This window comes from the organism of the source record quoted next, unplaced genomic scaffold (assembly GCF_019419815.1).
Source record: "Pyrus x bretschneideri cultivar Hongxiangsu unplaced genomic scaffold, Pyrus_bretschneideri_v1 Contig26, whole genome shotgun sequence".
Taxonomy (NCBI): domain Eukaryota; kingdom Viridiplantae; phylum Streptophyta; class Magnoliopsida; order Rosales; family Rosaceae; genus Pyrus; species Pyrus x bretschneideri.
Genome location: NW_025999568.1, coordinates 3,778,230 through 3,790,781, shown reverse-complemented (window position 1 = coordinate 3,790,781; position 12,552 = coordinate 3,778,230). Strand labels below are relative to the sequence as shown.

The window sequence follows — 12,552 nt, the reverse complement described above, 5'->3', positions numbered from 1 at the left end:
ACCCATTTACCTCTTTTTTCACCCGTTTACATGTTTTTTTTATAACAACTTGAAAATTACAAAAGAAAAATTTGTCATAATTTTTCGTTTTCTGACAATTAAATACCGTTATAGGTACATTTTAGCATGTATTTCCTTATTTTATTCATTTAAGTCCTCATACAATTCCAATAATTGAAATAATAGTTTACAAATGATATTTTTCTGCTACACCCAAGCAAGTCTTTAATTATAATCCATATGATTACAAAGTAAAGCTTCTAAAAACAAAATGTAGTCATTATCTTGAATACTAGATGATTCAAAGCTCCAAAATATTCCGAAACTAAACACTTTCGAACACAAATGATTTAGCATGTTCAATCACAAAGTCTCATCAACTCGTTGTCACCAAAAGAGGCCTACAAAAGAAATGTATAAATTGAATTAGTATCCTATTTAGGAACACCGACACCAATTAGCATGAATCCAACAGAGGTAAGTGATCACAGAAGGTTTACATTGTACACTCAGTTATCATGAAAAATAAATAAATAAATAAAGAAAACAAAACAAAAAGCAAACAAAAGTAGAGTACCAAATCAATTGAGTTAGTATCACAATATGCGTAAATAGAAGGTTTACATTCCATGATTTTTCACACACCCATATATATAAATTGAATTAGTATCACCAATAACTCCTAAGTAAAAAACAAAGGATTAGTGAGGTAGCCTACAAACTCAAGTTGCCAGCCAATACAAAAATACATCATGTCTTCCATGTGAGCTGTTTAAAAAAGCATTTGGGAACACAAGTGACTACTGCAACAACTCTTCCAGAAGTAAGTGATGATGGCATGGTGATGGAAGCCCCCTTTGCAGTGTTGAGTAGAAGAATGTACGAGAGAGGGAATACTAGTGGAGTCCAAGTGCTACTACAGTGGGAAGGCCATACTAAAGAAGAAGCAACTTGGGAACATTATGACGTTTTTGTTTCTCCATATCCTGATATCAAATTCTAAAACCTAGTGAACAAGGTTTTGCTTGAGCGAGGGGTAATGTTATGATCTATGATTAGCTCAATCACAATCAGGGACTAATTAGTTAATGGGGACTAATTAGTTTAGTAGTTTTGGCTTCCAACTGGCAAGTGATGTATAGACTGTATATGCATACACATTGGGTGTGATTTTTGCCAATGGTCATTTTGAATTAAATGTAGTATTACAAAAACAAGTGGAGCTCAGCTCTCTTCTCTCCTTCCTTCCTCTTCCTCCATTGTTACTGTGATACTTGCAGGTTGAGTAAGGGTTAGATTTGGGTCATAACAAGCCACAGAGTAAGAAGAACATGAAAGCTACTCTGTGTGAGAGAGCGAGAACATGAAAATCCAGGGTTAAGTCCCAATTCTGACTTACCAAGTTACCAGTATAAATATATATTCTAGCAGCGTCAACTAAACTCAACTCATCATCTGCAACAAAAATATGAAAATCCATGATTTTCCTTTCAGATGCAATCTGTAAGAGACGTCAACTAAACTCATCATCTGCAACAAAAATAACCCTAACGATCACAATTACTTTCTCAAGGGAGCAATTAATGTTTAAGGAAAGGCTTCCTTTATTCTTCTTGTTACAATATTACATATATTTACGTATCTCACTTTCTATAACACAAACACACACATACATATAATAACAGATATAAGGTATACAAAGAACACCTCTATCGAACTTGGAAGTTGAGTTTCCGAATGCAGAAGGCAAACATGAAGGCGAAGAAGACTCCGAATCCAACTAGAACTCCAGCCACTGGTCCCTTGAAATCTGATTTAAATCCGTAACGGTCTTCTAGGTACCATTTCACAGTTGGGTCAGATGTATACCCAGGTGCTTTAATGGTCTTCTCAATGTCACCATACTGTGTCACAATCAATCCATACACCGTCCATGCCACGGGACATATCCAGTAGTACCAAATCCACCATTTGGGTATTTTCTGAAAATTCAAAAGATAAAGAATTCGTGTTAACATACTTTTATAACGAGTTTTAGTCACTTCATCAGCACTGGGGACGAAAATCGAATCACCAACTTTTAAATCAAAATCCGATAGTTGAGATGCAAACTTTATTCAGAACACTCAACCGTTAGATTTTAATCAGTTGGAAAATGATTGCGGTGATTTTGTTGATCAATTTAGACCAATCAATCACAGTATCATTATAATCCAATTTAAATTGAAGTATATGCTTGTGGGAAGAAGAATACTAGTACTTACTGGTCTTGGAATGAAGAAACCAGAGAAGAGATTGAAGACTGAATAGAAAGCTGCGGCGAATATGGCTGCTACTTGGTGGTTCGGTGTGATGGAAACGGTCATCATGCCATAGTATGTGAAGTAAAGGAAGGAGAAGAAGTTGATAAAGAAGAACCAGAAGAATTTTCCTACTTCCCATTGGAAGCTCACCATAGCATACACTATCAGTGTATAATACGTGGTCTGAATAAACACATATGGTATTTCAATAATGACCTGCATGTCATACAAAAGGTTTATTTGAGTCAGTCAGATGACAATTTTTTCTATAGCAACAAATATCGATTTATAATAGTGTTGTATATGAAACTAGGATCAATACTATATATGGGCAAAATGTGAGTTAACATAAGTATTTATTCTCCCTTCACCTGTGCCAGTGCATAAGGTAATGCAGAGTACATCCCAGCAGCTCTTTCTCGATAAAAAACTGTTCTTTCAATGGCGACAATGGGTTGCACCGTTGTGCAGTTATCAAATCCGACGAAAAATACAGCAGCGTACATAGCCCCGATAACCATGGTCAAATTAGAACTGCTTTCCCTGGATAAGGAGAAATATGTAATTAGCAAGAAATTGGTGTATGGAAACTCTTGAACGAAAACTTTTATAGTCAAAATAATGAGTACTAGTTGAAGTTTGAAATAGTTAAGCTTTGAGATAAGCACACACATTTTTGAGCCAACATCCCAGAAAATAGATCCAACGAGAAGGGCTGCTGCCAAGGTAAAAAAGAATCTGACAAGGTTATAATCAGGACTTCTCCAATATGTCCACCACTGCTTCCAGAGGCAAGACTGGAATTGCTTCCATGACGACTGAGAAAACTGAGTGGGAAAATAGAGGTCGTTTGCTCCTCCTGGTGGTGTGCTCAACTCATTTACTAAAGCTTTGTTTCTCCTGGTCATAAATATTGGAATATAAGTTTTATATTTTCCAAAAACCAGCCAATTCCGAACACTGCAACAAAATAGTATTATTTACAATTTTTTTCTACTTACTGATACAAGGCAGATGATTTGTAGTATTGAGCAAAGTCCATTCCAAGCCGGACCTCAATTGACGTTGAGCTCGCCTCAAGCATCCATGTAGCTGGATTGTACTTCTCTTTGATTTTTGGCACGCCAGGAACCGCCTGGAATTAAGTTGGTAAGTATACACTTGGATGACAATGCCTTTGATTATTTCTCTGTGCAAAATTAAAATACGAAAAAAGTTGCACGCAGATAAAATACCTCAAAATATTCAACAATCTTGTGAGAATTGCGGCCCAGTGGTCCTAAGTAGATAACTTGTCCTCCTCTCTTCATCAGTAGCAGCTCATCGAATGCCTCAAAGATATCTATGCTAGGCTGATGAATTGTGCAAACAACTGTTCTCCCAGTGTCCACTGTATTTCTAACAGTCCTCATAACGATGGCAGCTGCCCTTGCATCAAGACCTGATGTTGGTTCATCCATGAAAATGATTGAGGGATTGGCAACAAGCTCAACTGCAATCGTTAACCTCTTTCTTTGTTCTGTTGACAGCCCTGAAACTCCGGGAAGCCCTACTAAGGCATCTTTAAGATTGTCCAGCTCAACCAGTTCCATCACTTGATCTACAAAAATCTGCAAACATATATAGTATATGCAGTTCAGCATTTAAATAATTGTACTATGCTTTGTTCAGAGAAGCAGTGCAAGTCATGGTTTTACCATCTTTTCCTCGTTGCTGACTTCTTTAGGGAGTCTAAGGAAAGCTGAGTAAACCAACGATTCTTTGATAGTGACTTGGGGTGAGTGGATATCAGTTTGTTCACAGTAACCAGAAATTCTTGCAAAGGTTTCTTGCTTCTTAGGGTACCCGGAAATTCTAATGTCACCTTCAATGTAACCTCCGGTCTTTCTTCCTGCTAAGACATCCATCAAAGTTGTCTTCCCAGCCCCACTTACCCCCATTAGGGCAGTCAAGACCCCAGGCCTAAATGCACCAGTTACTTCACGAAGTAGTTGCAGCCTGTCCTCTGCTACTCCTTCCTCCTTCATTTCCTGTTATAGTGAACTAAGTTAGCTAATTAAGTAGTGAAGTTGGACTACAAGATAATGTTTCAGATAAACAAAGAGTGGAATACAGAAACAGAAATATTACAGTGGGCATGTCCACGAAATAATTAACACTGTCGAAGGACATTGCAAGAGGAGTGAAAGGTAGAACCATTCCTCTCTTGGGGGCAACACCACCGGAGACTTCGAGAGATGAATCAGCATTTCTATCTAGTCCACTAGAGCTGGATCGACTGCTCATTCGTCGGACTTCCATTTCTCCTACAGAAAAGTTTAATTCAGAAAGAAACTCGGATAACAATATGCTCACATTACACTTGACGATATTTTTCTGTTTCTTACTTGTATTGTTTCCATCAGTAGAAGATAATGATCGAGGCAATGAAACATTCTTGGATGGGGGTCTTCTCAGTCTTGGCTCGTCCTTTGATTCTTCTTGGTCTAGCTCCATTTCGTTTGCCGCCTCTTCAGATATGATGGCTTGTGGCTTTCCAGGAGCTAATTTATTAAAACAAAACCATGAAAGACTGTAACTTTAAAAGTACAAATTAAAGAAGTTCCTTGTAGACATAAAAAGGAATATTGACTCTTACGACTTAGGTACATAAGGGAGACCGTATAAAGGGAGTTGAAGAGAACAACAAACCCCAGAAGAGCGCCAGAACCAATCCAAAACCAGTTTTTGTTGTGGTAAACATCAAAGTTATTAAGCACTGTCTCACCCACCCTGGTAACATTATCTAAAGCCTGCAGCACAAGGAAGTTCGGTGCAGAAGCTTAGCCTTTTTGTTAAGTTATTAAACAAATGTAGCTCATGAATGACGTGTGCAAGGAAGAGCTTAAGTTTATTATACCAGTTTGTTCATCCACCTCGGAGCATACATTTCATTTACAGAGATAGCATTGAAGCCATATGTCAAAGGTGAAATCCAGTATGCCCACGTCCACCAGTTTGGAATTTCACCTGTCACAAATGAAGCAACTCCTTGAATATTCCGTGAAATACTAATTTGGTCCCTTTTTGCTAGTTTTTGACTATTTTTTTAAAACTAAATTTGCAACTCAAACTAACCTCTTGGAATTATGAAACCTCCAAGCAAGAAAAGAATTAGAAGAGTGAGAGTCCCGCCAGTGTTGGATATGATCATGGTCCTGCTAACTCCAGCAATAAGCCTAAATAGCGCAGATGCCATTTGTTGCATCAGAAATATCAACAATAGTTGCTTGAAAAACCTGCAAATATTTTGACAGCTGCTTAGTATCTCAAGGACAAGAAACTTTTCAAAGTAATAAGATTTTGTACCTAATCAAAGAGTTATTTGCAATTTTATTAACTTACCTACACGTGTGTTTATAATATTGTACCTAATCAAAGTAACAAGATTTTGTGCCTACGTATCTATTCAAAACTACATTAAATAGTTTACTAACGATGAAAGGACCAACATAAAAACTCAATAAAACATTTGGTTGATTAAAAAACTATGTTATTCAATGATGGAAAACTAAATAGTTTACCCAACGACGAAAGGACCAACATAAAATTCAATAAAACATTTGGTTGATGAAAAAACTATGTTATTCAATGATGGAAAACTAATTTACGAACAAAATATATAGAAATGAAATTAAGCAGAGACAAATGTGGTACCTGCTAGCTTCAGGTGCAAATCCAATGGTGTAGTATGTTATGCCTATGAAAACAGTAGATTCTATGATGGATATAGGAATCCCAAGCAGGACAGATGGGAGAGTGAAAGTCCAAGCAGGGTGGAAAAGAAGGTCTCTATGCTTGTAAAACACAGGAAGTCTTGCAATGGTCAATGAGAGCTCAGCAAACCCATTAAACATGTTAATGATTAGGCAATATATAAGTGCACCAACATAGAGTGCTCCATCATTTTCATTTCTAGTGTCCATTTCGGTCCTCAAAAACACTGTCGCCGTTATGATTGCCCCTATTATAATTTGGACAGTCTTGAAAATGTAAATAAATGAGTTCCTCTGCATGAGCAGCCATTCTTTGTCAAAACATGCTTTGAGAAGCTGCATTTTGGGCATTGAATATGTTTTGAATACAAGAGCTGCTTTGTGGCTTTGAGCCTTGTCGAATGGGATTGAGAGCTCATCCGCTATACTCATGCCCACATGGAAACGCTTGAACCGGTTTGCAAATTCTGTGACCGATACGTATCTGTATGGAGTCCTTCTGTCTGCCCAATACTGCTCCTGGTCTTTTCTTGAGGTAACCTGAAAAGGTTAGACGGTAGTTATGGGATGTAAAGGCTTATAACAATATGAAATTGGATTAGCAAAGGCTTATTACAATTGTTCACCAAAAAAAAAAAAAGGCTTATTACAATTTCTTGGACTATAAGTTTTTATATAAGCAATTCTAGGGTGTGGCTGGAAGTCTGAACTCCAGACTTCAGGTGCAGTGACAAATGCTTTTAAACGCTACAACCCCTTGGTTTGGGCTAGAAGTTGGGAGAAAACTTAAGGTACAGTCAAACTAGTTATATACAATTATATATCATGACTGGTCACGTGATAAAAGATAAATAGAGACAAAGAGGTAAATGTGTGCAACTGGTGGTAGGGAAGATTTTCTCGTAAGAGAGTCTTAAGCAATATGTCACTTGCTCCTAATTTTTAATAAGATGTGTCACCACCTATTAAATTAATGTGAGACTTTATCGTGATTTTACCTCTTGCAAGAAATCGGCAGTTCCCTTTCTCTCAGGGCATCGAAATCCACATGTCTCAAAGAACTCTAATATGTGCTCACGTGATCCCTGGTAAACGATCTGGCCTTCTGATAAAAGGATGATATCATCAAAAAGATCAAATGTCTCAGGAGCAGGTTGGAGTAAAGACATCAAGATCGTAGCCTCAGTGATGTGTACAATTTGTTGTAGGCACTTCACGATTTGGAACGTCGTGGAGCTATCGAGACCCGTTGAAATCTCATCCATGAACAATGTTTTAGTAGGTCCAACAATCATCTCACCTGTAATTGACCGTAATAATTTACTTTCTCAACACATTATACATGTACAAGGCAATGTATACAATTTAACATTTACACATTTGACGCTCATATACAGTATAACATTTTTTGCTTTTTTTTTTATATAAAAAAAATACAAGAATATAGCAATTAGCTTACGATTTAGAATGACTCGTATAAAATTATTTAAAAGGTATTTGTTATAATATTATTCATCTAAAATTTAGTTGTTGCTTATCAAACAGTATTGAAAAATCCCGTTGAATACTGTAAAGACATTTCTTTTCAAGGTGCATTAAAATTCCAGTTCTTACGGCATTGATGACTTTGCAAAGAAAATTCGAAGTGTGACACCACCCACAAGTATCTTTGGTCTACAACATGAGACCATATGATCACGACCCTATTGAGAATACATTTCCTCACCACCTTCACGTGGTGATGTGCTCCACTTTATTTATCACCATTAGATGAGTTCAAATCTCGAAATATATGTAGTGGATAAATCTTAAAATTTAAACTCATCAAATGATAATAAATAAAGTGATGAGTAATACCACAACTTGAGAGTGATGAATAAAATATGCTCCAAATTCTAAACAAAATCAGAAAGACAAGAAAAGGTTGGAATTGACCTGTGGTTACTCGTTTTTTCTGGCCACCAGATATCCCTCTCTGCATCTCATCTCCAACAATTGTGTCCTTACATATATCAAGCCCCAAAATCTGTACCATTCAATAAAAAATCATGCTTCATCATTATTTCATTAAAAAAATTTAGAAAAATATGTGTACTCATTGTTTTTATACTCATTGTCGATGAATGCCTGCCTTCTTCTCGATCGAGCTCTTATACGTATACTCATTGTTTTTACGAAAATATGTGAAAGTGAAGCTGGAGAGAAGTTTAAATTTCTATATTTTTAATTTTAAAATGAGAATATGATGTGATGATATATAGATGAAGATTAAATTATCTTTTCACATTCTTTTAATTGACAAAGAGAATTTTATTAATAAGTAGTTTAGATGTACGCAACTACATGAACCATAACTGATTGATACTTAAATTTGCATATTAAGATAAGATGGACCATTTTAGTTTAGGGTCAAGCTTTTTTTTTAAAACAAAATTTACATACTTTGAGAGTATAATCAGTAATGAGACTGTTTTCAAGTCCTCCCATTGCAGTAGCCTGAAAATAAAAAAAAAAACCCATAAATGTAGATATAATTAAATATATACGAGGGGTTTGTGTGTGATATATATATATATATATATATATATATATATATATATATTATATTATATTACATATGTAAATATAAAATATTACCTTCATGAAAAGGTCTACTTCGGGCTCTGGATATATTCCAGCGGCCTTTTCTCTTCTAGCAAGCTCAGTAAGAAGTTCTACATATGAACCATCGAATAATTAAGAGGAAACTTTAATAAAAAATCTCTCGGTATTATTCACTTTAACGAAAAATCATATTTTTACATTCAAAAGTCAATCATAGTACTGTTCACTTTCCCTTTTACTTTGTTCTTATCGTTAAAACTCAAAGTTTTCAAGCTATTTTTATTAGTTTTCCTTAATTAAAATAAGGATTGAATATGAATACGGGAGTCTCAATTTTGATGAGATGGATTAATAAAATACCATATCGTGTCCCAACCCCTTGGCACCTTGCCGAAAAATCTAGTGTTTCTTTGACCGTCATATTTCCAACATGAAGATCATTTTGGCTAATGTATGCAGATGTCTTCCGTGGCACAAACTCATTCAGCCGGTGACCATTGTAAGTTATCTCTCCTTTAACCTGTTCCACATAATTTAACCAGAAAAGCATTATAGTAATAATTATAATTATAAAAGAAAATTGAGATTAAAATACTACAAGCAACATTTTCTTCATTTAAATATTTAAATTTTCAATGTTATTGCCCTTTGCTTGTAAGTTAAAAATTTTAATTTAAATCTCATGAGTTCGATATAATTTATTCTTCATATTTTTTTAAGATTTTATTCTAGTTGAAAAGTCAAAATAAGTTTTACAAAAACAATGTTTGAACGACAAGTCAAATGGCTACCTATGAGAAAAAGTAAATTAATGCTTTGTCAAAAAAGGAGACTGAAGTTAGTTTTTTTTTTTTTGTCTTTTTCTAATTTTTCTGGACGTAATCTATGACATCCCGTATCTTATCGGAATTAAAACCCCTTGGGTCAAGTAATTGTTGATCAAGTCAAAGCCACATGTCACTGACCTTCAAGCTTGAATCCAACTTCCCAGCTAAAGCCAGCAAAAGGGAAGTCTTCCCCGAGGATGGAGGACCTAATAAAAGGGCCATCCTACAGAAAAACAACAAAAAGGCTACATCAAAAACTTAGAATTAATCAACAGCAAAAATATTTTTTAATCTATCGAATAAAAATATCAATTAACGTATCAGATCACATAGAATGGTAACTTAAATAAATCATAAATCTAATGCTTAGTTACCTTGAAGGTTTAATAATGCCAGAGACATCTTTGAGAATTGTTAGTTTTGTTTGCTTAGTCAACTTAATCCCAATTAAGCCAAGAGCTGATTCTGCGATGTTCCGAGCAACATTTGGGAGGGTGGGAAGAGCTCTTGTTCCAACATGGCAATCAGCTTCAATTGTCAAATGCTCGTACCTTACTTCCACTGTGGGAAGTTTGATCCCAACCCTGCAATCAATGACAACACATGAAAATTTTAATTAATTAGTTAGAGCTTCATTGGATTTATTAATTAACATGCTCCTTTTCATGCAATGTTTTACTATGTTCACCAATTAGATTCCCTTAACAATAAAGGAGCTGCCGGGAAGTTGTTTTATTGACCTAATTCGTTCGTCACTTAAGAAATTAAGGAAAGATACACAATCTTAAATGACATTTCAATACCATATTAAAAGAAAGTATGGTAAAATGATTTAACAAAGGATATGTTAGAAAGACCATATTTTATAAATTGCATCGAAAATAAAGACTAAACCACAAGGTTCTTCGCATGTGCATAATGAAATATATATCACCGAATAAAAAACAAATAATAAAGTTACCAAACCATATACTATTGGGATATAGACCTCACAACACAATTAACTAGTACCCTGCTTGCATCACAGGCCTGCTCCTATGCTAACCAAGAAAGCGACTCAAGCTACATCTTAACGTTTCATTTGTCCACTAGCCAGGATGGAAAAAAATGACAACGACAGCGATCAATGGTAAATTATGCACGAAAGCAACCTTGTAACTAATTAAAACAAGTTTGATTCAACTAAGAGTAAATTCTAGGTATACTATATTTTCAAATTAAATAATGTGTTATAAAAAAGAAATAAGCACGTTAGTTAATTTAAATAATAATTTAATTATTAACAACTACATCATAAATATACAAAATTTATTTTAAATTTTTTCTCTAGCATTAATAATGTTATATGTACTAATTTACTCTTTGCATTATTTATTGCATTTTTAACTTAATTCTATTGGAGGAAATCAATGAATGACTCCAAAACATTATTAGTACCCACATCTACTAATGTCAAAGTCACGTTCTATTCTTGATTATTGCAAAAAAATAAAAATAAAAAATAAAAAATAAAAAATAAACACATACTTTTTCACCTTACTTTGTCACCTTACACATACTTTTAATTTTTCACCTTACACATACTTTTAATTTTCTAAAATAATTTATATATGTGAATGTTCTTTGATTTATTCAATCTAAATGTAAGAAATAAACTTGAGAAATATAGAAGGTGTGAATATTGTTTTCCTTAATTAAAAGAAATTTAACCGAACCATGAAAGATAAAAAACAAGGACTTACTTATCAAGTCTACTTCTGAACTTTTTCAGGAACGTCTCATTATCTTCCTCTGCAACCTTGAAAACCCTTTGAATGAAATTCTGACGGTCGTCCATGTCGAGCTGTAGAACGTCTACTTGCTTATGTACTCCTTGATGCTCAGTTTCCCCAAGGGACTTGATGATGCTTGTTCTTAGCCTATCATACGTGGGCAGTTTCTCAATGGCAGCCCATGTCAGAGCTTCTTCGTCTTCGTCCGCTTGGCTGCTTCTTCTCGAGTGCGTGGCAGTCCCAAATACTTCTTCCATGCGCCAACTTGCCCTGCTCAGGCTCCTGCTTATGCTTCTGCTGCGGCTATGGCGCTTTTGATGATGTGGTTCTGAACCTTTCGGTTTCTCTGTTCCCTCCATTTCGGTTTACCTCCTGAAAATAAACTGAATTTAGAATATTGTATCAACGCTTCGATGTTTTGTGAAATTTTCTTGGCAGCCAAACGAGGTATGGAGAACTAAAAGGACTTACTTATTTGTTGAGTTTGTTGAATGACAAGGGTAATGGATGTTAAATCTATATCCTTTTCTTTCAAAACAAAAATCTATACTTTGTGGAAATATGGAAATGTGTTGGGTGGAGAAATTTTTGATTGCTTTTCTCTAAATTTCCAAAGTTCCCACTCCAAATCAAAATCTCCTCTATCTTCTCTCTCTCTCTCTCTAACCTTTGCAAAAACTGAGAGATTCATTTCCTTGAGAAGTTTCGAGGGTATTTATACGTGCACAAAGGGAAGAAAATTCTCAATTTCTCAAACAACCATTAAAGTCAGAATAATATATTTTTAGATGCCAAGGGCAGAATATTTTATGTCTATTCATATAATAGAGGCGGCCATACCCACTTTCTCCAATTTCTTTTGAAGAATTATGTGGGCTCCACTGTACTCTTCATCCAAACTATAGTCAAATGAGGTTTGCAAATTTATGACACCCTGCCATCAACGTTATATGCCTGAGAAATTAAAAACAAAAATTAAAATGACGCAATATTATTTCTATTGTTATTACCACTGTAAAATGGTGATTTTCAACTGTAAATTATTATATAATTCCTTAAAAAAATAATATGAGTAGTGTTATTAGGCTCTGAAAATAGTAATCATATATGTACAATAAGTGTAAATTAGTGTAAAATATTTTTTGTAATTGAAATAAATAAATAATTGAAATAAAATACCGTTTAAATTGAGTGCACAATAATTTTTTTAAAGTGCGAGCAAATTAACAGAACAAATTAATGGTGAATGACACCTCAAGTTCACCTTTTAAAACAGATAAAAGCATTATTG

The 12,552-nt window shown here is 34.8% G+C and overlaps 1 protein-coding gene across 1 annotated transcript; it reads right to left on the bottom strand.

The window, feature by feature from the left end:
- Positions 1–1,531: 1,531 nt before the first annotated feature.
- On the bottom strand, positions 1,532–11,996 carry LOC103944818 (ABC transporter G family member 35-like). The gene is made up of 22 exons (XM_048587216.1): positions 11,733–11,996; positions 11,232–11,633; positions 9,864–10,073; positions 9,628–9,712; positions 9,023–9,182; positions 8,696–8,772; positions 8,501–8,554; positions 7,994–8,084; positions 7,057–7,358; positions 6,000–6,598; positions 5,421–5,581; positions 5,203–5,312; positions 4,942–5,095; positions 4,691–4,846; positions 4,434–4,609; positions 4,001–4,333; positions 3,539–3,913; positions 3,305–3,438; positions 2,976–3,203; positions 2,675–2,846; positions 2,265–2,519; positions 1,532–1,982 (listed from the first exon to the last, which is right to left on the bottom strand). Exons 2-22 carry the CDS (start codon positions 11,618–11,620, stop codon positions 1,710–1,712), a joined length of 4,494 nt encoding a protein of 1,497 aa, XP_048443173.1. The 5' UTR covers positions 11,621–11,633; positions 11,733–11,996; the 3' UTR covers positions 1,532–1,709.
- Positions 11,997–12,552: the final 556 nt, after the last annotated feature.

Excerpts from the sequence above, each read along its gene's own strand:
- LOC103944818 (XM_048587216.1), bottom strand. The coding sequence starts at position 11,620 with ATGGAGGGAACAGAGAAACCGAAAGGTTCAGAACCACATCATCAAAAG. Across the intron at positions 4,847-4,941 it reads CTCCCTTATGTACCTAAGTC|CTCCTGGAAAGCCACAAGCC; the intron begins GTAAGAGTCAAT and ends TTAATAAATTAG. Across the intron at positions 3,914-4,000 it reads TCAGCAACGAGGAAAAGATG|ATTTTTGTAGATCAAGTGAT; the intron begins GTAAAACCATGA and ends ATATGTTTGCAG.